The sequence below is a fragment of the Xenopus laevis genome, chromosome 1S (assembly GCF_017654675.1).
Source record: "Xenopus laevis strain J_2021 chromosome 1S, Xenopus_laevis_v10.1, whole genome shotgun sequence".
In the NCBI taxonomy this organism is placed as follows: Eukaryota; Metazoa; Chordata; class Amphibia; order Anura; family Pipidae; genus Xenopus; species Xenopus laevis.
The window spans coordinates 57,503,610-57,528,344 of record NC_054372.1 but is presented as its reverse complement, the minus strand read 5'-3'; the positions used below and the strand labels follow the sequence as shown (position 1 = coordinate 57,528,344).

General features: G+C 38.4%; 1 protein-coding gene across 46 annotated transcripts in view; it reads right to left on the bottom strand.

The window, feature by feature from the left end:
• Window positions 1–24,735, bottom strand: part of LOC108706710 (ankyrin-2) — a 270,308-nt gene that overhangs the window by 113,661 nt on the left and 131,912 nt on the right. For 21 of the 46 annotated variants that reach the window (XM_041579611.1, XM_041579612.1, XM_041579619.1 and 18 more), the window contains exon 1: window positions 20,292–20,897. The exons of 13 other annotated variants lie outside the window; for them this stretch is intronic. In XM_041579611.1, the coding sequence (XP_041435545.1) occupies window positions 20,292–20,411 (120 nt within the window). In that variant the 5' untranslated portion in view covers window positions 20,412–20,897. Of the gene's footprint in view, window positions 1–20,291; window positions 20,901–24,735 lie in introns of those variants that run through there. 12 more of the 46 variants (XM_041579598.1, XM_041579599.1, XM_041579606.1 and 9 more) reach the window with 2 other exon arrangements.

Here is a 24,735-nt window from a genome sequence, read left to right as displayed (position 1 = left end):
GTGTATATATATATATATATATATATATATATATATATATATATATATATATATATATATATAGATATATATAGATATATATATATATATATATATAGATATTATATATATTTTACACCCCCTGATTTTGTTTTCCCTAATTTTAGATTGTTGTTTTGTGATCCAACCTATATATTATGCATAATACATTTACCTGATTTTACATTTTACTGGATTTTACATCATTTTTCTGTTCCCCCTAACTTTAAAATGGGGGTTCTACTGTCTTGCCTGTCTCTGGTGTTTGAGTTTAGCAGCAGAGTAATTCAGGTAAAGACTCTAAACTGTTACAGTTTTTCAACATTTAGTTGATACATTTCACCAGCAACTTTAGAATATTAGCAACTATTGTATCAATTCTAACAGCTGCCTTTAGTGAAACCCAGGGTTTCTGCTCAGCAGGGCCAAAGATAAGAAATGTATCTACTAAATATATAAATTTAGAAAAGTTTACAGGGTCGTTGACCCCCCCCCCCAGAGCTGCTTTAGAAGGTGAAAAATAAAACTTTACACTTTAATATTAGAAAAACGGGCACGCACAGAAAATAGAAAATAATTGGAAAAAGTCTTTATTTCTGATGAACTATCTGAAACCAACTGAATTTTAAAAAAAGGTGTTGGAAGGTGAACAACCCATTTAAGGCATGCTTGAAGATGTAGAAATATTGTTTTCTGTAAGAAGTTTTATTACATAGATGGCATACTGGTGCAAACTCTAACACTTATACCCCCATATGTAATAAAAGGCACTAAGTTTGCCCAGGAGCAGTAACCCATAGCAACCAATAAGATGTTTGCTTTTAAACAGGTGACCAGGGAATGCTACCTGCTGATTGGTTGCTATGAGTTACAGTTCCTGGGCAAACGTAGTGCCTTTTATTACATTTTCCCCTTAGTCTTTCTTTCAATGGCGTATTTGGTCGCTAAACGGTTTCCAGGACTGCAAAAGCTACAATAAATTCATGCAAAATAAACATTGTTCATGCAAAGGAATAAATGTTTGCATTACCACATTTATCTCATCCCCCCCCCACCCACTTCATTACTTGTGGCATAAATATGTCAAACAATCAAGGAGAGTTTCAGGTCCCTGGGAACAAGTTCAGCTAAGAGCAAAAGTAAGATACTATAAGATAGGAGTTGGGACCCAGCTGTAGGAAAGGCCCTGACTAAAGTTGGCCATAGACATGCAGAAATAGCCTTAATATTGGACAAAAGATTGTGTGGTGCAATCTCCCGACCTACCACTAAACATTCAGATCAAACAAAGTAGTAAAAGAACAAATCAGGCAATATTCTGCCCAATACAGTAATCGTACGAAAGTAATGTCTGACAAATTCTAGTGACAAGCTCCCACTGATATAGTCAGATAGGCAATACATGCAGAGACATTATCGTTAGCCGACAGAAATCTGATTGACTAAACGATGGATTTTCACGCTTGAGAAAGGGCACGAATGGCCCAAAACATGTCGTGTATGGTAGTCAGTGAATAAATACTTTTTCACAGCATTTTGCTTTGAAGTGCTCTCCTTGAACCAATTGTTTAAAGATTTGCCTAAGGGGACGATGCCCTGAATGAGGATTGATGCACTCTACACTGGAAAACACAGGCAGAGCGTAAGAACATTCACTTAACGATTGCCATGGTACCAAAAGTGTCAGGACGATCCACACATGATCCAAAAATCACATGAAACTCGATTTGTATGATTATATCTTGGCCTCTATGGTCAAGGTAAAATTCACCATCCACTTACTCCTTTGCCCTGAGCAGGCAGGAAGGGAAAGTTGGCCTGAGGGAGTATGCCGCCCCCTCCCGAACATTTTTTTGCAGGGGCTGCCCAGCATACTAAAACTAAAGCTCCCCATAGACGCGACGATTCTTCTTGCCGAACGACCGATTTTAGGGAAGTCCGACCAATCCTTCGAAATTATCATGCGATTATTGGGATTTGAATGATCATACATCTTACGATTTTTCGGCCGACATCTGTCGGGAAATTGATCGGCCAGGTCAAAAAATCTTTGTCGGTCCCAGTGCAATCTATCTATGTTTTCAGGGCCAAGCAGGCAGCTCCCATTTGTTTTCCTGGCAAATTGGTCTTTTTAGTTGATTAAATTCATACGATCATACGATACGAGAAGATCGTGGTTTCACGATCAGGATCTGATCTTTTAAAAATCTCAACATCTATGGCCAGCTTTAACCACTGTAACTAAGGCACAATTTCAATATACACGTGCAAAAATAAACCCAATGTTTCAGATGGATTGGGGGATGGTGACCTGAGAATATTCTGCTGTATCTGCCTCTACATCTGCGTGATTTACATTATACTTCATGCCATCTTTTTTTTTTTTTCAGGTGGTGCTTTTGCCTGTGAACAAATACTGTTTTTAGCAAAGAATCCATCTGATATTATTATTATGTATACATGAAATATTAATTCTCATTTTACCCAAATGACCTGCTTTCCATATCAGCGCTGACAAGATGTGACAGGATCTAAATCTGTAGTGAGACAAATTGTCTCCATTTGCATTTTTGCAAAGAGTACAAGACTGCACATCTTTAAAGGAAAACTATACCCCCAGAACAATGCAGGTCAAAAATATATTACATAGAACAACTCATATGTAAAACCCTGCTTCATGTAAATAAACCATTGTCATAATAATATACTTTTTAAATAGTATGTGCCAATGGGCAATCATAAATAGAAAATTGCCCTTTTAAAAAAGAAGTGCCGCCCCCTGGGATTGTATGATTCACTGTGCACACAAACAAAGCATACATGTTAGGTCACATGAGCCAATTAACAGTCAGAGTTCCACACTTCTTACTGTTACAGTTAGAGTTGTAGTATTTCTGGTCAGGTGATCTCTGAGGCAGCACACAGACCATCACAAAATGGTGGTTCAAGACAAGAGATGTAAAAGGGCAATAAATCCCAAAATTCTCAGCACTCACGTTTAAAGGTCTTTAGTTGTCTGGGTGCATGTCATCGATAATGTGTACAATCCTCCCAAGTAGAAGCCGCACTCGCAGGTCTTATAGATATATAGTTGCTTTTTTAAAAATACACTAACATTTCGGCTGTATCCCAGCCTTTGTCAAAGTGTGTGTATCAAAATCATTAAAAATAAGATTGGTAAAACAAGAAAAGGAAAACATAGTGGTGCAACTTTGGGGATATGGACCCTGCAATTTTTTTTGGCCCCCAGCTGCTCAAAATCCAACACCCCTTGTGGAGCACCTGCTCCTCCCAGTTCTCCCGGCTGCTTCTATAGTTACGGCACTGGACAAGCAGTTACTATGTTCTAGGGATGCACAGAATCCACTATTTTGGATTCAGCCGAACCCCAGATTACTTCGCAAAAGATTTGGCCGAATACCGAACCAAATCAGATTCCTAATTTGCATATGCAAATTATGGTTGGGAAGGGGAAACATTTTTTACTTCCTTGTTTTGTAACAAAAAGTCACGTGATTTCCCTACATGACCCTAATTTGCATATGCAAATTAGGATTCGGTTCGGCTGACAGAAGGATTCGGCCAAATCCGAATACTGCTTTTGGTGCATCCCTACTATGATCATGTTGTATGTTTTATTCCTTCTTATGTAAACTACAGTATTATCAGGCTAAAGTACTGCGGATATAAAGGATTTCATACTACCGATTCCTTTTACTGAGCTAGAATCCAATGACTGGTGAAGAACAGACAGGGCCATGTATACTCGGTAATACTGTATACAATCTGTAAACTTTTTCAAAATGACAAGATCCTTCATGTTTAGTGGAAAACATCAGAGTAAAGTGGGAAGCTTCACCTCTGCAGATAAGAAAAATAAAAGTAATAGGCATTGATGTGTCACCAGCCTGTCTGATCATGTACAATAACACACAGCTCAGCAGGGGCTGTATTAATCCCAGGCACTGCAGCGCCCCCACACTATCTGCAGCACACAAAGAACAGCAATTTAACCAATTCAAAACTGCGCTGGTTTCACTTTACTGCTGTTGCAGAGTAATGGAACATTGAAAATTGAATCTACGATTGTTTTAGTCAACTTCTAATTTTCTCATGCACTTCAACTGCCATTGTGACTGACAAGTACTTAGATTCAGAATTAAGTTTAAGTTAAACATTTCACTGATTGAGTAAGGATATAAATGACAACCCACATTACAGCACATCTTTCCTTCGTTTTTTAACATATTGACATGAATATTTTCCTTTCTCATTCATCCATACTAATCGTATACCCATATTTCTATATAGACTGCTGTCTGAAGAGTTTGTTGCATTGTTTTCAATCTATGACCTGTGCTTACCCTTAGTTATTGCTTCTTTAGTCATATTGAACTGAATGCTATACAGTAAGTTCTATATAAGTCCCATGTACAGAGACATGCCCCCTTTCGCTAGCGACAGCCACTTCGTCCTTTAGTAAATTTGCCCCTTGGACTTTATTAGGATTTCACATATCACATGTGGGTTAACTAGCTGGGCCCACTAACGTGGTCCAACTGTAACTGCAATTGCACCACAGTCTCCAGGCTTAATGATACCACATGCCATTACATATGAGGCATGGGGCATTATCAAAGTGAAAACAATGGATTTGCTATTTATTACCCCTTTCATTTTATTTCCTATGTTTAGCACAGTACACACAATACATCTAAAAACAACAAATCATAGTACAGGTATGGGACCTGTTATCCAGAATGCTCGGGACCTGGGGCTTTCCAGAAAATTGATTTTTCCATAATTTGGATCTTCATACCATAAGTCTACTAGAACATCATGTAAACATTAAATAAACACAGTAGGCTGATTCTGCTTCCAATAAGGATTAATTATATCTTAGTTTGGATCAAGTACAAGGTACTGTTTTATTATTACAGAGAAAAAAGAAATCAATTTAAAAAATGTGGATTATTTTGATAAAATGCAATCTATGGGAGACAGCCTTTCCATAATTCGGAGCATTCTGGATAACGGGTTTCTGGAAATTGTATCCCATCCCTGTAATTCATTTATATAATTAAAGCTTAAGCTCAAAGTACCCAAGGCAAAAATGTAAAATTATAGAAACTGATTTCTCTTGTCATGGTGAAATACAAAAGCATACATTGATCTGTAATACCATCATTTTGAGTAAACAAGACAAAAAGAATTTTGATTACTATTATCCTTTCTGTGCATCACATGTGCCCTGTGTATGAAGGGGCATTGTATTAAATTTGTCCCACTAGAAGGAACAATATACAGGAGTGACTATGTAAATATAAGGAGAAGGAAAGCTACCGAAGCAGTTTATTGCGAATAGTTTAGCCACAATAGTACAAGCTATACGACTATATTTATTCTGCAGAATAAATATGTGACATCACTTACTGCCTGAGTCTCTCCCTGCTCACTCATAGCTCTGGGTAGAGTCCTGCAGTGGGTCGGCTACCCGCGGGTTACCCGCAAAGACCTGCAGTACCCTGCGGGTTGTGGGTAGAAGTTCCGGGGTGCCGGTATAGACACGGGTCGACGGTTCAGCAGGTCCGGGGTGTATCTCAATAATTTTTTTTCTGATGACTCCTATTTTCGATGATGTCACTTCCAGTTAACAATGACAGCATTTCCTGTTTTACTCTTTTATGTCTGACCAAGCCTACGTCCGATGATGTCACTTCCGGCTTACAATGACAGCACTTCCTGATTCTTGATGTAAAGTGGGTTGCGGATAAGGTACTTGCGGGTCAGGTCACGTAGCAGGTCCAAGCGGGTTAAAATGCAGGTTGCGGGTCCAAAAAATGGACCCGCGCAGGACTCTAGCTCTGGGCTCAGATTACAGTAGTCAGGGGAGGAGGGAGGGGGAAAATGGAGGGGGAGAGGAGCAAACTGAGCATGCGCAAGCCCTAGCCCTGGAGGTTTAAGCTGAAAGAGGAAGTCTGATACAGAAACCCATATGTACACAATAGAAGGAAAGAAATGTTGTGTTTCTTTTGACAGAAGACTCAGAGCAGCATTACTTTGAGGGATCACTAGTGCATTTATATACACCGTTTCTGATAAAGCTTACTTAATTTAAGCCTTTCCTTCTCCTTTAAAGAAAACAAACCATAAAAAAAAATCTGCTTGGATTCATATAAAAGATGTTTTGTTCAGAGATTTCCCTTCACAAAACCTATATTAAATATTAAAATGGAACATGTTCATCTTTAATAAGAGAAAAAAATTGAATAGTCAAGAAGGGCACAATTTCAAATAATCTGTAGGCGGAAAATACTGTCACACTAGAGAAAGACGAGAGAGTCTCAGCTATGCTACGCCTACTGGAATGTAACTAGCACAAGCAAGCACAGACCTACACATGCCAGTTGCTTCTGGAAAAAGGCAAACTTGTCCCCTTCCCCAACACAGTTGAATTATTTAATTGAATATGCAGAACTATTAGCTATGGGGGGGGTTTTAAGAGTAATCCAGGTATACACGGTGATATATGACCTGTATGTGCTTCTGAATCCTGGGAGTCTGGGAGAAATCACTGCAACTACAGCCAGCCTTCACATATGCAGGACATTATAGTGAACCCAAGGTTAAACCTGCAGCATGCAGAAAGGGGAAGAAGTGAACTTACTGTGGGATTATCCTGCTATTGGAGCATCCAGTATTTATAGTATTATTATTATCCTTTTTTATATAGTGCCAACAAATTCAAAATCCTCCTTGCAGGGTCAGGTGCATGACTGACCATAGAGCTGGACCTGGCACAATGTGTGTTAAGGCAACAATTACAAATGGCCACATCAAGGAGAGACAAGAATATCAGTACCTACAGTTACACAGCTCAAGAAAAAAAACAATGATTCACTGCAAGACTATTTTAAAGGAACAGTGACATCAACAAATTAAAGTGCTTTAAAGTAATAAAAATATAATGGGAAAACTGCTGTGTTTTCTTCAGAAACACTACTATTGTTTATAGAAATAAGCTGCTGTGTAGAAATGGGGGCAGCCATTCAAAGGAGAAAAGGCTCAGGTTACACAGCAGATAAACTCTGTAGAACATAATGGTGCTATCTGTTATCCACTATGTAACCTGTGACAAAAAGGGGCTGATTCACTATGGGTCGAATATCGAGGGTTAATTAACCCTCGATATTCGACTAGGAATTAAAATCCTTCAACTTCGAATATCGAAGTCGAAGGATTTAGCGCAGATAGTTCGATCGAACGATCGAAGGATAATTCCTTCGATCGAACGATTAAATCCTTCGAATCGAACGATTCGAAGGATTTTAATCCAACGATCGAAGGAATATCCTTCGATCAAAAAAAGTTAGCCAAGCCTATGGGGACCTTCCCCATAGGCTAAAATTGACTTTGGTAGCTTTTAGATGGCGAACTAGGGGGTCGAAGTTTTTTTTAAAGAGACAGTACTTCGACTATCGAATGGTCGAATAGTCGAACGATTTTTACTTCGAATCCTTCGATTCGAAGTCGTAGTCGAAGGTCGAAGTAGCCCATTCGATGGTCGAAGTAGCCCAAAAAAAACTTCGAAGTTTTTTACCTTCGAATCCTTCACTCGAAGTTAGTGAATCGGCCCCATAGCCTTTTTTCAATTTCCGCCATTGCTGTATATAAAACAAAAGTTGGTTTTTGAGACCCAGTTTTCTGCATTCCAATTTTCTATGCCACCAGTCAAAATAAATTGCAGCTTTTTTAACGTCTAAAATTAAGTTTTTGTTTGTCCATGAAGTCTGTTTTTCTCAGCTCTCCATTCACCAGCACAGATGCTATATGCTGTAAAAAGCTATGTAATAACATAGGCAACTCAGAAAGCCATAGCAACCAATAAACACAAGCACTTATTGATTTACTGCAATTAGAGTAATGATTGGTTAGCTATTATTGGAATACTGGACATGGGTGAAGTCTTCCATTGGAAATGACATTTTAACTTTGTTTAATTAAAAGAATAGGCAATTACAGAAGAGTGAATGTTATAAATATGAAATGATCATAACTTGATTCAAACATAAGCATCCAAAACTATCCATCAGATGGTAACTGTGTGATTAACCAAGAAATTTGAAACTTCTGCAAGTAATAGATAAAGACAGCATCTATTATCATGATATAAAGGTATGGGGCTCGGGACCTGGGGTTTTCCGGATAGCGTATTTTTCCGTAATTTGGATCGTCATACCTTAAGTCTACTAGAAAATCATGTAAACATTAAATAAACCCAATAGACTGGTTTGTCTTCCAATAAGAATTAATTATATCTAAGTTAGGATCAAGTAAAAGGCACTGTTTTATTATTACAGCGAAAATGAAAATCATTTGTAAAAATGTGGTTATTTTAGATAAAATGGTGTCTATGGGAGATGGTTTTTCCAGAGATTAGTGCTTTCTGGATAACAGGTTTCGGGATAACGGATCCCATACCTGTATACTTATATTCACCAGGAGAAAGACGCTGTGAACCCATTTGTTAATAATCCCCTGTAGTAATACACACTGAAATTGGAGCTGTTATTGATTTTCCAATAACTCCAACAAGGAGATTCTAGTCTAATTCTAGCAATCTTAGACAATGAAAGTCGAAAGATGGCTTTTATACGATATTTGATGTGTGTATGGCGGCAGATGAGCCAACCAGTATCAGCAGAAGACTTGGATATCAATCGACACGTCGGGGCTGCCCAAAACAAGGCAAAACAATGGACTAAATCTAATACAAAGGGCTTGCACACCGAAGAAACAGACATGGTGGTATTGCAAAATATATACATTTACAAAATCATAAAATGGGAATTCCCATTGAAAAAAGCTTTTAGTCGAAAGTCGGGGTAATTATCATTCTATGGCAAAGGTATGTGCTTCCTTTATCCTTTATCTGCTTGTGACTAAACTTGAGTGGTATGTATGCTTAAAATTGTGCATTTTGCTGACAGTTTTGTCTTATTTCATATAAATGACCAAACACACCTTTTTTCTGTAATTTTTTATAATTTTGTAAATATATATCTTTTGCAATACCACCTTGTCTGTTTCTTCAGTGTGCAAGCCCTTTGTATAACAACGGTTCTATACCTCTGTCACTTCATCTCTCTGTAGATTTATTATAGTCTCTTTTGTTATTTAAGTAGACATTTCTGTTGGAAAACTAATTTACATTGCAATAATCACTTTTTCTTTCCTTGTAACAGATACTTCCACATATATGGGGTATATCTATCAAAGAGTGAAGTTAGAGATAACCACAGTCCGCTAGAGTGAAATACCACTTCCCTCAATTCATTTCCATGGGATTTTTAAAGGTGTATTTATCAAAGAGTGAAAGTTTACCCTTTGATAAATACGCCTTTAAAAATCCCACAGAAATGAATGGAGAGCAGCAGTATTTCACTCTAGTGGACTATGGTGTTCTTTAACTTCACTTTTTGATAAATATACCCCCATGTATGTGCGGGGATGCAGATGAGAAGCAGATGTAATACCTCTTCATGGAGATTAGGACAGCCTTCCATTGTTAAGTGAATGTAAGGGAGTTGGGACTGCACTAGTTCTGATACCTTTGTGGAAAAAATAAAATTATACAGAAGCATGCAATTTTTTTCTGTGTCTGTGAGGCAGGATGGACACTGAAATATAACTGATGACTTATATGTATTTCTCACTTCATGCCCTGTTGTAACTGCCATTGCTGCTTGATGTAAATATCACTGTGCATCAATCCTGCAAATGGATGCAACTCTGATCCCCACTCCTGTTCCACCTGCATAGTACTGAACTTACCACCACCTCCTGCTCTTTACTTCCGTCACAGATGAAGACATAGAAGTCAGGCATTTTGCCAGGGTCAGGGATATTGCCTTGGGCATCTATTTTTTCTGTATTGCATGCCTGGCAAAGTGGTGCATTGCCCATAACTATCCAAGCCAAATCTGTGTGGTCTTCTCTGTCTCAGTTGGAGCCACTAATCCACACAGACAGTGCCTGCAGCCTTCTCTGCTCCGTGGGGTATCAGCTCTATCTCTTTGCTGGGTGGAATTCCTCTCCCTTTTCTCTCTCAGAATTCATTCCAGCAACTGCAGGCATCAGTCAGTGACCACTTCCAATTCAGGCACGGCCTGTCTATTTTTACACCTACTAGGCCAGTTATGCATGTAAATGGAGCAGGGAGGGGAATGCTTTGCAATACAGAGCCAGTGTACGCAGCACATAGAGGGAAGGTCCTGCAGTGTGAAATGCCATTGCTGTGCATGTGAGTCTTATTGAATTACTTGTTGTGTGCCATGTTTTCATTTCTTTTTTTTACTTCTCTCTTTAGTCCTCGCTTATGTAGTTAATGGCTCTTATGTATCATGTTCCTTTTAAATAACCAAACTGGTGCCAGCAATGACTGAGTTTAAATTCAGGACAATCTATAGCAGTGTATGAAAGCATTGTTTAATATCATGTAATACAAAGTGCTATTATAGCCAGAAACTCAGACAATAACCTTTGCTTGATGTGGAGAAAGTGAGCAGAGCAATGCCCAGCTACAGAGAAAAGCCAAGGAATTCTGCACTACACAACAGCATTCCTCTCCTTGCACACAGAATGAACCAACGGAGCAAAGCCATTTTCTCATTAAAGGGCCACTTACACAGGTATAAAAGCTACAGAGTTACTGATCTTGTAGGAAAAAAAAGGCAAATTTCAAGTGATTAATCATAAGATACTGTTTTCATTATAAGCATTTATCCCTTCATGTTTTTATGTGATGGTACCTGTGGCAGAAGTCTGACACATAACTCCCAACTGTCCCGTTTTGAGCGGGACAGTCCCAATTTAGACAGCTCAGCCCGGGTTTTTTACTAAAATGTCCTGACTTTCTCTTTGATCTCCTGCACTGAACAGCCAGAAAAAGATACAAGTTTCCAACTTAATTGGCTTTTGGCAGAGAGCCCAGAATATATACTTTTAACAATTTAAGATAAGCAGGTCTCTTGGGGAAACTGACTTGCAGCTTAAAGGGCAATTCGCCTTCATTAGCAAAACTGTAATAACACATAAGCACCACAGAAATGTGTTCAAACTTTCATTACCTGCCGAATGTTGTAAAATAAACATGGTAATTAGGGTGTGTGGCCACAAAAATTGGCGTGGTCAAACATGATCTTTTTGTCCCTCTTTCTATTAATGTTGGGAAGTATGGTCTGACATCATGCACCTTAATCTGGGATGCAGCAGAGTGCTGGAATGTTTTTGAACTTTATAAGGATCATTTACAACCATAATTTCTTCAGTCAGTTGTATGTAAAACTAAATTCATTAAAGGTACTTGCATTAAATGCACTCTTTGCACTTGTATAGTTGTGCTCAGCAGTAACGTAACTAGGTGGGGGAGGGCCCTGGTGCGGGCCATGCATCTGGGGCCCCCCCTACCCCCCTTCACGTCGATTTTCTTTGCGGCTACAGTGGGGTGCGATTTGCCAGGGGGCCCTGCGGGAATGCGGGCCCTGGTCCAATTGCACCCCCTACTCCCCTGGTAGTTACGCCACTGGTGCTCAGCCCTTCCTGCCTCTGATTCAGAATTGAGCACAGAGGAAACTTGGAGCTACTGCCACCTCCATACCTGATTATAGCTCCAGGGTTCCCTGAGCACCCTGTGTCAATAGGAGCAGAGCATTCACATCTAAAGGAGGACACCAGAAATGACAACAACCAGACTTGGAAAACATTTGGTGATGTGTCCCATATTATGGAGAAGTGTGAGCACAACTACACATTTTTATGAATTGGCCACAATTGCAATGTCCCCTGTGAGTGTAAACTTGCTGGAATAATGGGGAAAAACATTGCATTATGGGGGGAAATATACTAATTAAGCTTGAAATCTCACTTTTTTTTTGCAACACTTACAATTATACATATATATATATATATATATATATATATATATATAGAGTTCAGTTTAGGAATGAATGATCCCAGGACCAGCACTTCCCTTTGTGAAAATTCTCCAAATTTTATTTAGATACACATATCAGTGTCCAATATATATAAATATATATGCACAGTATATATAAATATACACACACATGTAATATATGTATGTAATGTGTGTAAGCATCTTTCATAAAAGTTACAATGCTGTATGTAATTAAAAAAATCAAATTTCATATTTTTAAAATTTTCAAGTTGGATATTTGTTCAAAACTCACAAATTCGAGTTGGGAATAATCCAAACTCAAATTTGAGTCTAGATTTATCAAACCTGGACCCTGGGAACAAATTGAATTTGATTGTTCGCCACCTAAAACCTGCCAAGGTCATGTAGAAGTCAATGGGAGAGGTCCAGTGACCCATTTAAAGATGTTAATAGCCTTCCTGACATTTGAGGTTTTTTTCGGAGAAAAAAAACTCGATTCGAGTTTAGTCGAATTCAATTTGAATTGGATTCCAGTTTTTGGGTTGATAATATTTGTTAGCGTTTTGGATATTCAAGTTTTTTCTAAAATAAGATACTAATCAATTTTCGAGGTCATTCGAGTTCATTCGAATTAAAAAAAAAACACTTAACATTTGACCTTTGATAAATCTGCTTCCTAGATTCTCATCTGCCATGTGTTCTAGGGGTAGATTTATCAAAGAGTGAAGTTAGAGATCTCCACTATCTGCAGAGTGAAATACCGCCCCTCTCCATTAATTTCTATGGGATTTTAAAAGGCGTATTTGATAAATATACCTTTACAAATCCCATAGAAATATATATATACAACTGCAATAATGGTACTATTTAAATGCTTGCATTAACGAAAATCTCCACTGAAACACACCTAAAAAACTAATCAGTATATCCCATAAAACATGTTTAAAAACAAGACATATTGTAACCACAAATTCACTCTACTTAGTTAGTCCCATACAATGAATTTCTTTACTTTTTATAAGTCCTGAGAGTGCGGACCTTCTTGTAGTTGTTACAGATAATTTATTGGCTCTGCACCCAGACTTTTCAATTGAAAAGTTCCTTAGAACCGCCCATTCTGTAACATACTAAAAGTTAACTTAAAGGTGAAACATCCCTTTAAGTAAAGAATGATAGAGTGTATATCTAGTATAGGTCAATCTAAAAACAACTGGACTTGCTGAGTAATCAATGAAGACGTTTCACTACTCATCCGAGCAGCTTCTTCAGTTCAACTGACTGGTGTGGGAAGTTTTCGGCATTTTGCATCAATATGAAAAAAAAACCAATGCTGCTGCCTTTAATTCTAATTACATGGCTTACTGATCTCAGACATTGATTTTGCAAATGTGTTTCTTGTCCATGTGCCTTAGGGATTAGGAACCAACTTAAATTAATACTGAAGCCAAAAGATGTTGGTGGGCTCATCTCCAATGTGAAAAGGAAATGTTCCCTTACTGTTGTGCCAGTGAATGTTGGAAGGGGTTATACAGAGAATACTGCTGACTAACATAGGAAAGAAAGAGCCCTTTACTGCTGTACCGGTGGAACATGGAACACAAAACTTAGTGAATGGATACAGGCTTCAAAGTTGTTAATCTTTTTTCCGTCTGTATTTAAAATCAATACGCACACGAGAAAAGTGGAATTTAAATATAGAACACTATTACAATTGCTCCATAGATAAAAAGAAAGACATAAGTACATGCTCAGTCCACTTCACACTTAGCATGTTAATTGAAGTACAATCCACTTTTCTTCTTTTGTTAGTCTTTTTTTGAACTACAGCAGTGGTGAGCCCCCACAATAACTAACATGGTATCCTAGCAACTGTACATGATTCCACTGAGCCTGTTCTTCTCCGTGTCTCACAGCAGTCACTGCATAACAACAGGTAATCACACATACATGCAGCCAGTCCTCCCTCCTCTCCTTCATATAAAGCCACTAGGATCTGGAGTTGCACAACAACATGTAATCATAATCACATAATCCCAACAGCATTTTTACACTTTACCACTTCTCCATATCATTCTGATGCCTTTAATATAGTAAAATGAGCTCTGAATTCTAATAGGAACAAGTTATTGATGTGCGGGTCAGGTTTTTCCAGACTCGTGCCCGCCACCAGAGCCCTTCTTCTGGGTTCATGTGATAGACCCGCGTTGCCCCAATGATGATGTCACAAAAGGGGCAGGGCGAGCAGGAGCGTATTTATAAAAATTCAACCTGGAAGCCGGAAGCAGGAATTTGTAAGGTCGAGATCGAGGCGAGGGAAAGGGGGGGGGGGTGCGAGGTGCCAAGTATCGGCAAGTGTCTTCGATTCTTCTATACTTTCAATGCTCCTCAAAATTTAAAATTTTCACCAAATATTACAAAGTTGTAATGTTTGGGGAGAATGGTATACAAATTTGTACAGTGTCGGACTGGCCGGGTGGGAAACCGGGAAAAAACCCGGTGGGCCCCGACCCTCATGGGCCCCTGCCGGACCTCTCTTCCGATATAGGGTCTCTCTTCCGATATAGGAATGGCACCAAATGTCTGCGCATGCGCGCTGCCGATCGCGCATGCGAAGAGAATGTTGGAGATAATACAGAAATGTAAATTAGATTCTTAGATGTAGGCTGTATATTATAAGAAATGCCGTTTCAGGTGACAGAATTACAGAAGTTCCAAATTACAGAAGGTTGTCGTCCATAGACACCATTTTATCTAAATGATCCACATTTTTTAAAATGATTTCCTTTTTCTCTGTAATAATAAAAGCATACTTTGTACTTGATATAATTAATCCTTACTGGAAGCAAAACCAGCCTATTGGGTTTATTTAATGTTTACATGATTTTCTAGTAGACTTAAGGTAGGAAGATCTAAATAATGGAAAGATCCGTCATCCGGAAAACCCCAGGTCCCGAGCATTCTGGATAACAGGTGCCATACCAGTCTACGTAATGCTGTCCACATTGGATGACATGCAGTCTATTAGCAATTTATAGATTTCGAGACGCAAAAGTTCTAGCCACATCCCCTGAAGAAGCAAGCTTGCTGACTCATTGGGATGGAGTGTTTTTTACTGAAATTAAGTTTTATTGGGGAAACTAATCCAAACGGTTAAAGCAGGGGAGCTGATCACTCACTCTATTGAACGCAGTGTTATGACATCGGCACCCTGTGATTAGCCATTTGGCACAAGATTTTAACAAGTATTATAATAAGGGTTTTACACTATTTCTACACTACTTGTATTGAGTATAATGAGAATGCATTTTACAACAGTGTATTTATAGAATGTGTAACATTGGTATCAGATGGTAATACTTACTCATAAACTAGGTCTTGTCTTAACAAGGGGGAATTTTGTGTACGTGGGGGAAGCGACAGATGGGGACCAGTCCAGTTCCATATGTTGGATTGGGAAGGAATTCAGAGAACAGGGGAAGGATCCAACTCTGTCCACTGTCCCCAGATTTTCTCAAATTTTTTTGGGCAGCCTCTCCTGACATATGTACGTTTCTATAGGGTTATGGCTTTGTTAACCATGTCTTCCCATAAACTCAGGGTCAGCCCTTGGCCGATTTGCAATGTAGTGCAATTGTTGATTTTAGCAAACATACACAATATGATAATTAGGGTGATACTTCTTTAACCTTAAGTGCAATCACTACTGGATCTAAGGGGAGTATTAAGTCTATTTTGTCTTGTATGTACAGTATCTGGTTACTTTCCCTCAAAACCTTTTTTATCTTTGGACATGCCCACACCATATGAATGAAGTCAGTGCAGGAATATTGGCATCTGGGACAATCCTGCTCTAGTGGCGACAAGAACTTCTTGTCGCCATTGGATCGTGAGGTTGCAGTTTCCTCCATTTTGCTTGTGCACCAGGGATCTCTACCTTTCGGGAGGGCCAGGGTGTGAGAGTACTTCTTGGATTGTTCTACAATCCTGCTCTAGCTCAGTTTATTTTATGTATTAGTTAATGGGTGAGGTATCGGCAATGAAGTTATTATATTTTACTAAAAAAAACAACTGTCCTGTCAAGTTTAATCCTTCCATATAACCCACAGGATCTCTATCTATCTATCTATCTATTTATCTATCTATCTATCTATCTATCATCTATCACTCTGTAGCCATGGACCTTATTCCTGTCCAAAATGACATCCAAACCCTTCTTAAAGGCATTAAAGAAACATTGTGCATCAGAGCATTCCAGACTCACTCTTCTTGCAGCGAACAATCATTTGCATTGCTTCAGGTAACTATTTTGTTCCTATTTTGTTCCTTAGTGGCCTCTTGTCTTTTCTTCTTCTCTATGAGATCCCTGACTATTTGTTTAGAATAGAAGAGCTACCACCACTCTTTACAAGCATTTTTTTTCTGAGAAAACAGACAACACCTTTATAGTTTTGTTCAATTATTAAAATATTTATTAAAATGCAAGATTTTTCATTTACTTTTTGATTTGTTATAACAAGAAAAAAATCTCAGTAAGCCATTTATAGAAGCTAGAAAAGCAATACAAATGATTTATTTGTTTACAAAAAGGCAGATTTAAAGGGGAGATTGATTAAAATGATGTCTATAGTATTACTGTGTCTTCAGTTTTGCAGTCTACTGGATAAAATACAAAATCTCTGTACCAACTGCATATTTTAGACATCCAAACAAGTTCACATTTTGAAAGGCCACAGCATTAAGCTGGTTACTATGGTAGAAAAGTTTCTGAGGAACACCAGGAAAATTAGATGTCCAGCCAAATGGAGACATAAGTATTAAATATACAATTGTGTTATTGACAGAATGTCTGTGTATGAGACCACCAAACAACTAATAATGCAGAAAATGTTCAAACAGATGGTAACCTTCATTTTTTAAATGACAGGCTACCTTTAGACAATTGTGTAAATTCCATTATGAGTCTTGGTTCACTATGTAGTTACTATGTAGTTACAAGGTTAAATGTCATGTTTTGGAGAATAAGCCATAATGGTTAAAGTTTAAAATTAAATTGTTTATTAATTTACTTCATAATAATATATTTATAACTACTTCTAACCAGTACTATTTATAAGTACCATAAATATATTCTTGATTAGACTTAAAAGGTAACATAAATCCTCCCGTTCCTGGGTTCTCCAAAATGAATGCTATTAATAACATGGAATCATAGTAAAACTGTGAAGTAATATCCCAAAGCTTATGAGCACTAGTGCTTTCTCTATAATGAGTTCCGCTTTTACTAGACACATTTATGCCTAACGCTATGTTTATCACATCTCATTCTCACTACTTTAAAGTGGGATGGTATAAACAAGCTTCATACCGTAGATTAGTGCTGTGAAAATTTGTACATGTGGCAGGACATTTATTTGTCATCATGTATAACTAAGGGACAGATTATATCACAATAATGATGATGCCACAACTCAGGAGGTACATTGTTGAATCTATCCATCCAACATTTCATTGGGCCCTGAAGAGAAGCAATCTCTGGCACAGAAAAAATTGAGATGTTAATTTCCAAGATGACCAATTGGTAGTCCTCTTATTTTTCTTCAAATACATTTTGTGGCTTTGGTTAGTCAGATGACATAGTTCCAGCAAGGGCCACACAGGCTTGTCTACCTCATTAACTGTCAATACTACAGATTAACCGGACATCTATATTAATATGCTCAGAACTATAGACATATGTATTGAGAATAATCTGAGTGAAATGTACAGTGAATAATACAGTGGTTTGTTATTATATTCTAAACGTAACATATCATCTGCAAACACTGTTATAAGAAAATGGAGGTTAAAAAAAAACAACAAAGAAGAAAATAACCCAACTCAATGTAGATATAGTAAACGGGTCAGCTAAAAACAAATGATGGCATTCAACTCTCAAAGGAAATCACACATGATAATTAGTTATTGTGACACCAAACAAATGGAGGTCTAATATAAGTAACATCAACATATAAAATATATACAGTATAATGAGTCCAGTACTAAACCCTAGGGTACAATACTGATCTGTTTTGGATGAATGTGAAAAGAATTGGGAAATGCTGACAATATCCTGATATTATATTCACTCATTTCTATACCTTGGGCGCACATATTATAATATGTGTATTATAATAATGAATGTACCTTTCACTTATAATTTAAACAATATAGTACATAAAATCACTTGGAAGATAGCTTCATGGCTTTATATAGTCATTGAACATCTTTGTAACATCTAATATTGTTACAAAGTAGGCAAATATTATTCCACATATCCCTTTTCACTATCAGACTAATAACTCCCCAGCAGTGATCACAATCACGTGTGTTAATCATTGGAACTGAACCTGGGGATACTAATTCCAAAAGGTTTTACTGTTATGCTACAACTTGGTTTTTACAATAAAAAATAATATTGTCTAATCTTTTAAAATCAATTTAGATAATACTATTGCACAACACTGTGGAATAAGTTAGTACTTCAAAAATAATAATACATAAGAGATTTGAATGAATGCAAATACAATTTAAAGGGTATGTGGGGTTCCAGTCCAGTCAGCTGAACAATTATTAAGCACTAGAGTTTACACAAATGTATAAAAAACATTATATGAAATAGTGAAATGTCACCTTCTTTCTCATGACAGTTTAGGCCAGCGTTTCAAGCAGGCAGTGGTGCAGAACAAATGCTATACATAATTTAACAATATCAAAAGCATTTTTCTTAATGTTCAATCCATAAATGCAACCAAAAGACTCTGTATATGTAATAACCACACTCACACCCAGCACTTTTTCTTTTTTGGTCACTCTATGGGGTTAGTATGTCACAACAACATTAGTGAAGAATGTTTCTGGATGAGAAAAAAAATCTATAACAATTAAAAGCAATTGTTTAAATGGCAATATCATGGGCCAGTACTCTAGAACTTCCATTTTTCTATCGCTGCCCTAGGATTGTAGCTGGTTGTTGTATTTGCTTTTACATTTTTCCAGGTCACAATATTGCTGTTCCTGCACTTTAATTTACTTAGAGGCATATTCCCTGGGATAATTCAAACTGAAATAATATCTGTGTTTATGAATGTCTTAACCTGACACATATAAGAAAGTCAGTGACACATTTAGGACAAATATGGATTTATTAATTCTATTCTAAAACCACATTTTAATCCTCACAAAGGATGATTATTGGATAAGAATTTTGCTGTTATATTGCAGATTAATATACAAAATGCAAAACATTCACTGCTAGTAATTCATCGCTTAGCAATTTACTCAATTTACCACAAAGGGACAACATAACTATAACGTATTTCTATCAATAGAATCAAATAAAACTGTTCATATAATTAAAAGGGGCCAATTTAGACATCTGCCAGATATACAGAAAATGGCAAAGAGAACAAAATGATCAAGTTGCAGGATTAGCTATGTTTGCTGTTGCAGAGAAGACACCATCAATAACTGAATGTTGATGCATCATTCATACCCAAAGATTCAAAGAACTGAATGTTGGTGCATCATTCATACCCAAAGATTCTCTGGCATCAGAAATATATGCACAGGCAGCTGAACCCAAATCTTAACATCTTATGTTTTGCTTTACAACCTAACATCACTCCGGTCTAAGGGAAGGCACTGTAACCAAATTTCATATGTTTCACAATCTTCATGTCCTGTACCAACAGAGTGTAAGGTCAAGACACAGACATTATGATGTTGGTTTAAAAGATGTTGTATTTTTCTGCATTCCTGGTAATCACATCACTGCACTCCAACCAGAAAGCCCTGGCAGAATGCAGCAAAAAGCCTGAAGGATATTTATGGTCAGTATTTCTTCAGAAAAAAAGGGCTGTAAATAAAGGAATAAAGCAGAGCCTGTGCAATGCATGTAGTACAGAAAGCTTGAGTGTGCTATAGCCACAGCTGTTCTGCAGTCGCATGATATGGCCAGCTGATATGACTGAGCTAGCACAAGGTGGGGTCTCTATAAAGATGCAGACTTCTCTTGCCCCAGTGAATTATCTGCAAGGAAGAGCAATAGATAGAAGAACAGCATGACAGCTTGTCAGTGACTGCATTACATATTATGTAATTGTAAGTACAGTGAATATAATCATCTTTTATTTCGCTTTTTTTTTTTTTTACAATTGTAAGGTATGATTCAACCCCTTGCTTTACATGTGTAGGGATACTGAGGTAGCAGAAGAATATGCAAAGGCAGGATTAATTTGATATGGGATCATGGTGAACATAACAGGGGATATCTTCATACCTTGCGCTTGCGTTCCCTAGAGATCTTACGCCTCTTCCTTTCCCTCTCTTTCTCCTTCTCATCAATGGAAGGCAGCTCCAGGTCCCGCACTTTTTTAATAGAAGCAGCAGCATGAGCCATTTTGAGGAGACAACCACCAGGTTTAAGATCCTATTTCCCTAGCACAGAATCCAATCCAATATACTGTATATATATGTCTATAAAGGGTGCTTCTTCTTCCAACCAGAATTTGCAGCCAGGACTTGACAGTGTATCCTTCAGTGCAGTGATAAATGGAAGGTCTTGGTAGGCACCCACAATTCAATAGAGCACAGCAGTGCCCTTAAAGTGCAGACACAACACAACAGCAAGTGTCATTCAAAAATATATAAAAAAGACATTTGCAAAACATTAAAATCAGGCTGCCACCCTTCCAGATTTGTACTGCCAATAAATAAAGGCAAAGCTTCAGACCAGCTGACAATCCACCCTTTAACTCCTCGCCCTAATGTGGGACCCTTCAGCACAGCCTGTGTCCTCTGACTAAAGCCAGGAAGAAGCCACCTCTGTGAAAGCAGAGGGGGTGGCTGAGCTCTTTTAAATTCATCAAGCACCTCAACGCAGAGTAAGGATAAAAATGGTGCAGTCTGACTTAATGACTTGCTGCTGCTTCTGCTGCTAGGACTGCCTCACACTGAACACATGACTTGCTTCCTTCCCTCCTCTGCCTTTGCTTTCTCTTTAATTACATTATTACAGCTCTAATTTGAATCAGGGCTGTCCGGTTCACCTGCCACTAACAAGAATCATTCTTCGGCAGGAGCAGACGAGCCAGAAGAACACTCCGAATATTCCTGTGCTTATCTGTAGCGATTGGCTTGCAGCACCCATCAGCTTGCATAAAACTGTCTGAAAGCACAGGCTGCAGATGCCAGTTAAACACACACACATTGATTCTGCTTTCCCTAGGATTCACCTGTTTGATTGCCTTGACAGTAACAGAAAAGCAGGAAAGCAAGCTACTGCATATGCAGGCACAAATACATCAATCGGGTAATAAACAAATTAGCTTTAACCCCTTATATGCAGGATTACTTCCCTGTGTATCCATCTCCAATACCCTTAAAGAAGAAGTTCACAGGAAAATACATTTTAATATTTTGCAGTTGCGAAGGTAAGCAGGGATCTACAGAATAAAATACTTATTGTGTGTGTATTATGAATAAATATTTTTGCACCATATATTTATGTGATTAAAAACATATTCTTAATTTAGCATCAGTGTGTATTTCATGTAATTCATATTTCTTATATATCCTTGAAAGCTAGGACAACCAGGACAGTTCCCAAGGTAGAAAAAGCATCAGGACTTATTACTCCTCTATCTCACTTTCTGACATACTAGCACTTTTGGGGTTAATTCAGTTATTCTCAGTTGTTTGGGGGGGAATGCTGAGGCCTGCTGAATTTTCCATGTAGCAATTGTATCTTTCAACCTCACATTATCTATCAACATCAACGCTCTGCTCCAATGGAGCACTGACAAGGAGCCCATTGGATAGCAGTGGTCCATCTAATCCTTCCACTCCCAGCCAACAAATATATAAAAGCATTTACTGTATAAAGGGCACATTGTGCTGGTCAAGGGGTGCCCTAACCATTTAGAAGTGTAGGAACCACGCCATTCACAAACATACCATGTCAGAGAGACATCAGATGTAATCGCCTTAAATAACAAACACACAGAAGCTAACCGAGAACGTGTTTTTAAAAAAATAGTTAAATAGCTCATAAATAAGCCACAAAAAGATACTAAATATTGATATTCTATACTTCTAGTGCAGGGGTGTCCAAACTTTTTGCAATGAGGGCCAGATTTGGTGAGGTGTAAATGCGTGGGGGCCAACAATTCAGCCTGACATTCTTTCAACCATTAACATCATTTAACTAATTTAAACAAGGAATCGCGTAGCCGTAGCAGTAATATTTGGGCACATTAGTGAAATGATCTGCAACTTGGTCTGTACTGCTGCCTATGTGCTGAAGGTGTTAGTAATAGACAAGAACTGGCACGTATTGATGCGCCACTCTCGCATACTTCTTTAGTTTACTGTACTGGTACGTCTATTGACACCTTCAGCCCTAAAGAAGTTTGTGAGAGCGGCACGTCACTATGTGCCAGTACGTGTCTATTACTAACACCTTCAGCACACAGGCAGCAGTATAGACCAAGTGGCAGATCATTTCACTTATGTGCCTTAATATTACTGCTACGGGATTCCTGATCGCACTGTGCTGGTGGGCCACATTATTATTAATTTCATAGGGCCGGTGTAAATTTGAAAATGGGCCGCATTTGGCCCCCGGGCCTGACTTTGGACATGCCTGCTCTAGTGCAAACATATTAAGCAGAATTTTTAGAGAGACTGATCCTTATCCATATCAGTAGCTGTCCCAGTGGGACTTGCAGTCTAAGGAGTAGCGATGTGCGGGCCGGCCCAATACCCACGGGACTCTCCGATTTATCGGCAGGTTGGGCAGGTTTGGGCTGACCTCACACTTTTCTTTGCGGGCGGGTGCGGGTTGAGCTCTTCTCCTGCTCTCCCTACCTGCCACTGTCAAAAGCCGGTTTCCGACTTCTTTATAAACCTCTGCCTGCCCAGCCCCCTAATGTGACATCATGAGAGGGGTGGGGCGGCACGGGTCTATAAAAGGAACCCGGAAGTCAAGCTCGGGCTGGCGTGGGTGGTGGCTGCAGGTTGGGGAAAACCTGACCCGCACATCACTACAAAGGACATAATGAAATAAAGGGTGTGAAATCCAATCAGCAGGGAGCAACCAATCAGCAGGGAGCATTTACTGGTAAGCAGCCTGAAAACTAACATATAACTGGTTACTATGAGAAAAAAAGACCTATGTAAACTTTGTATGTTTTATTACATTCCCCATATAGTTATTCTCATGAATAAATGTTAGAATTTCATCTGTAGCCAATTAATATGCCTAAACAGTATGTAAAGTGTAGGAGGTAGATCCACCCACACAGAAACAAGGACCCCACCACTGAGACTCAAAGCTAATAACTTCTGAAGATAAGAATGATGATGAAGATGATGAGAATGAAGTTGTGTCGGTTATATTTTTAACCACTAAACAGTTACAGTTTCAGCTACAAATATGAAACACGATGGATAAGACATTAAATTGCTTCAATAAATCCTCTATTCTAGGATTGATGCGCAAATAGGAGTTTCTATCTTAGTGCACAATATATGAGCTACCTTAGGACAGACCATCCTATTATTCTACAGGCTCTTCGTACCTCACGGAAAACATTTCCTCTGACCACATACAGCCAATTCCAAAAGGCTAAACTAATGTCACAGATAAAGAGTGAGGGTTGGACATAGGCAAAGCTGGAGCTCTCACAGATGCCACCTCTACACTTTTCAGAATTTCACAAATAAACACATCTCAAAACATTTAAGAATAATAAATTTAAGGCTAAAAAGGTCACCAGAACTTTCAAACTATGGCAGAAACAGTCAAACCTGCTTCTACCGATAATGCCCTAGTTGTGCATCTAGATGAGACTGATGCATCTAAGATTGTAGCAAGATCTCAGTATTTCTATGTATGTCACCAGAAGAGATCTCAGTAACAATGAGAGAAGTTTAGCTATTGTGGCAGGACAAACAGAACAAAGGACAACACAGGAAAACCCAATGAGATGCAATGAATGAAGACACTTTATCAGAGATATATAAATATACTAACAGGGAATGGTTTTCTATAGTCTAGTACAGGGGTCCCCTACCTATGACCCATATTCAAATGTAAGAGTTGGGGAGTAACACAAGCATTAAATGCCAAATAAGGCCTGTGATTGGCTATTTGGAAGGCCCAATGTGGACTGACAGCCTACAGTTGACTCTACATGGCAGTACACCTAAATTTAAGCAATTAAAACTTGCCTCAAAATAAAATAACTGCTTTGAGGCCACTGAGCAACATCAAAGTAGTTGGTGAGCAACATGTTGCTTGCGAGCCACTAGTTGGGTATCACCGGTCTAGTAGCTCAGAGCTACTATTACCCAGACTGAAGGGCTGTTGTATGTTCTGGATGAGTAATAAAGAAACACAATGGCACACGAGACTTGTAGTTGCAGGGCAAGCCCTTGCAAAAGTTATTACTGCAGAAGTGCAATGTTTCGGGGCTCCAAACTTTTGCAAGGGCTTGCCCTGCAACTACAAGTCTTGTGTGCCAGTGTGTTTCTTTATTACTAGTATCTGGAGGATGCCGTATCCTCTAAACACTGGGCACCAAGCTCATCTTTATTATCTGCATAAAGGGTGTGTGAGTGTTTTTTCTATTACAAGGTTCTGGATGAGAACACCAGTCAGTTCATGGTGCATCAGAAGATAAGGAAGTTGAGAGCACAACTCACTTCCTGCTGTTTTGATC